Source organism: Carassius gibelio, chromosome B15 (genome assembly GCF_023724105.1).
Source record: "Carassius gibelio isolate Cgi1373 ecotype wild population from Czech Republic chromosome B15, carGib1.2-hapl.c, whole genome shotgun sequence".
Lineage (NCBI taxonomy): Eukaryota > Metazoa > Chordata > Actinopteri > Cypriniformes > Cyprinidae > Carassius > Carassius gibelio.
The window spans coordinates 723,418-726,578 of NC_068410.1; the positions used below are offsets into that span (position 1 = coordinate 723,418).

General features: G+C 34.4%; 1 protein-coding gene across 1 annotated transcript in view; it reads right to left on the reverse strand.

The window, feature by feature from the left end:
* Positions 1-3,082: 3,082 nt before the first annotated feature.
* Positions 3,083-3,161, reverse strand: part of LOC127973006 (cGMP-dependent 3',5'-cyclic phosphodiesterase-like) — a 14,200-nt gene continuing 14,121 nt past the window's right edge. Inside the window, exon 6 of the mRNA XM_052577047.1 lies at positions 3,083-3,103. Within this exon, the coding sequence (XP_052433007.1) occupies positions 3,083-3,103 (21 nt within the window). The remainder of the gene's footprint in view (positions 3,104-3,161) is intronic.

Sequence of the window (3,161 nt, forward strand, 5' to 3'; positions counted from 1 at the left end):
TATCTATCTATCATCTATCTGTCTGCCTGTCTATCTATCTGTCTATCATCCATCAGTCTGTCTATCAAGCTACTGTACTAGAATAATGTAACTATACATGTATAATCTATAATAAGAGCCGTAAAATAAGTTTGTATACCAGCAGTAAACGTTGCTGGGAACGCAATGTGACATTAAAAACATTACTGTAACATTTTTACGTGCTACACAATTACTCATTAAATAAAACTTGAAAAGCTACACTGTTTTGAAAGAAGTTTCTTTTAAAATATTGAAAAAAAAGTAGTGAAAAAAATCTCTGCCCTTAGTAGCACCCCAACACTGGTGTGTAATGTAATCTTATATATAAAAATAATTTCTCCCACCAAGCATTTAATCATTTATTATTAGCTAAAGAATTAATATCAGAGCAATCGCTCGCCTCTTTCATGGTGTGTGGATCCATTGTTTCCTGAAATATAGTCTAAACACTTCTTTCTGAAAGTTTTATTTTTTTATTTTTTAGAATACTTCTGTAAGCTGACATCCCACAACTTCTAGTCCAAGCAAAATGTAAGTATTCAAAGGCACATTACCTGTGCATAACTAGGTAAAATCCCAAAGAGAGAAGATCCAATAACACACACTGGTGGTAAAGAGAATCACTGCAACATTAATGAACGAATCTGGCCAAAATGCAGATCGATTCATTAAGCCATGTGGAGCTAGGGCAGAATTACATGAATGCAACTAATTAAATGCTAATGAAAATTGGACAGCAGCATTCATGCGCATTAAACGAATTACCCCATAAACACACACACACACACACACATAAATGAACATTACTTCTTTTCCATTTAGATTTGGAGCGGAGAATTCATTGAATGTAATATAATTACAGTTCACATTGCAATAGATTAAATGTGAGGATGACTGCAAAAAATTGCTTCTCTTACAACATCAAAAACATAATTTAAACATGTTAATGAAGTCTAGGTTCTGTTTAAGAACATTTGATTGTCTTCTTTTTTTTGTGAACATCGTAGAATAGTGTTAGTATGGCACAGATTGGTCATCTCTGCTCTATAAACACCTGGCATCAGCAGTTTTTAACCTCCGCTAACATCATGAGCTTTCAGCCAACAATCCTCTCAATTACAGTTCAACAATATCAACCTCACTCACTCACTCAATCCCCCCCCCCTAAAATCTAAGGCCAGAAACACTAAACACATAAATGGTTCAAACTACATGGTATAATGAACTTAATGTCTGTATACTAATGCAATATACAGTAAATAAATTCTAACGTCTTAATAATTTCCCTGCTATGTTTAACCTTTTCTCCACTGAGACAGACTTGGAGAGACATTACAGGAAATGATGAGACCATATCACACAAAAAATATATAAATTTGACTTAAAAAAATATACATCAACCTTACCATCAATGTTAGAAACGTTGTTGTTGTTGTGCTGCCTTAATATTTTTGAGGAAACTTTGTACTTTCATCAATTCAGGAATCTTTCATCAATAGAAAGTTCAAAAGAACAGTATTGTATTAGAAATAATTACTTTTTTAGGATTAACCCGAGAAGGACATTTTCTCATAAATAACACTGTCCCTTAAAAATCATGTCGGATTAATGACAACATAGCAGTGCGCATTCAGCTGAAAATCATCAGTTTATCATCATAATATTGCTCATTTATCAGTTATCATGTATAACATGATAATAATATTGGAGCATACCAAATTAGCAAAATATGCAATCTTGTTGATGCTTATTGAAAAATCATATCAGCTCGGTTCAGCTTGAAGAGTACAGACAGCACAAAATGAATAAACCTAACAGTCTGTGCTTCATTAAAAAGTTTCTACTTCTCCATCTAACGATGTGTTGTTTGCAGGCAACAATTAAAAGACATTAAGATAAATGACCATAACATACACTAAACGCTATTGTTAATAAAGCATAGTTTGTGGAATAAATCAAAACTCTAGGGGCAAAACTGTTTGCTCAGTGTGGATCGAGTGTGTCAGAGCCTGATTTGCATATGAATACAGACGAGTAGTAAATGTTCCATATTGTACATGCGTATTCAAATGAGGCAAGCCCCACGTTTCCACAATTAATTTTAGAAGGACAATGGATGCTTGAGAGCTTCTTTGTTGATCGGTGACAAATCCAGGAAAACACTGTGGGTTACACAATTTAAATGTTTCATGGTGTAACACAGAAGAAAAGGGAAACTATGATGGAGTCAAAATCTGAGAACACCAGGAAATGAAGAATCCTATTTCTCAAAGAGCGGGTTTTCTTTGCAATTTTCCTCATAAAAAACATAAATTTCTCTGTACTGAATACATATTGTTCAAACAGCAAGCACATCTGGGTAAGTCAGAGTATGAGTAAGTATGTTGGTTTGTGTGTGTGTGTGTGTGTGTGTGTGTGTGTGTGTGTGTGACGCAGGCAGCTGTAGGCTGTGGACGGAGTGAATGATTGCAGCTGTCCTCTTCTGCGACAAGTAAGACTGCTATCAAGAGATAATAAGGCCCAAGATGGGATCTGCCATTAATTCAACTTGACCATCACCACACACAGCAGCTCATAGTTTCCCAAAGGTATAAATATCAAAACAGTTCATATCAACCTTAAGTTGAAAGTTCAAACTGCTATGTTAACTTTAACTGCAGATAAATAGTGACATAAATGTTTATCTATATAAACATCATTTAGGATGCAGGGATGATGTAAACATCTGTTGAGCAAGGTAAAGTTTGTACAACACATCTGCAGTCTACCACATCGGAGTTGAGTAATGTTTATTCACCTCCATGCATTTACAAATCTGCGCAACAGTCAGGTTCCGGCAGTAAAAACTCTGGAAGTAAAAACTGATTTTTAACAAAAAACCTTTAAAAAAGAGCTACTATGAGCGCAGAGGTTGTTAATCAATGGTATACGTTTTTGTTGAAGCCATCTTTTTTCATTATTTCTTTAGATAGATAGACAGACAGCTATACATATGATCATATGTTTACATTTAAACATTTTTTTATTTAATTCTCATTTGCCGTTTCATTGGATTGTAGTTCTATTCTTTCCTCAACTGAAGCTGTTTGTAAAGAAAAACATCGGAGTATTTTGACATAAGCCAAGAGGAGACTTGCTAA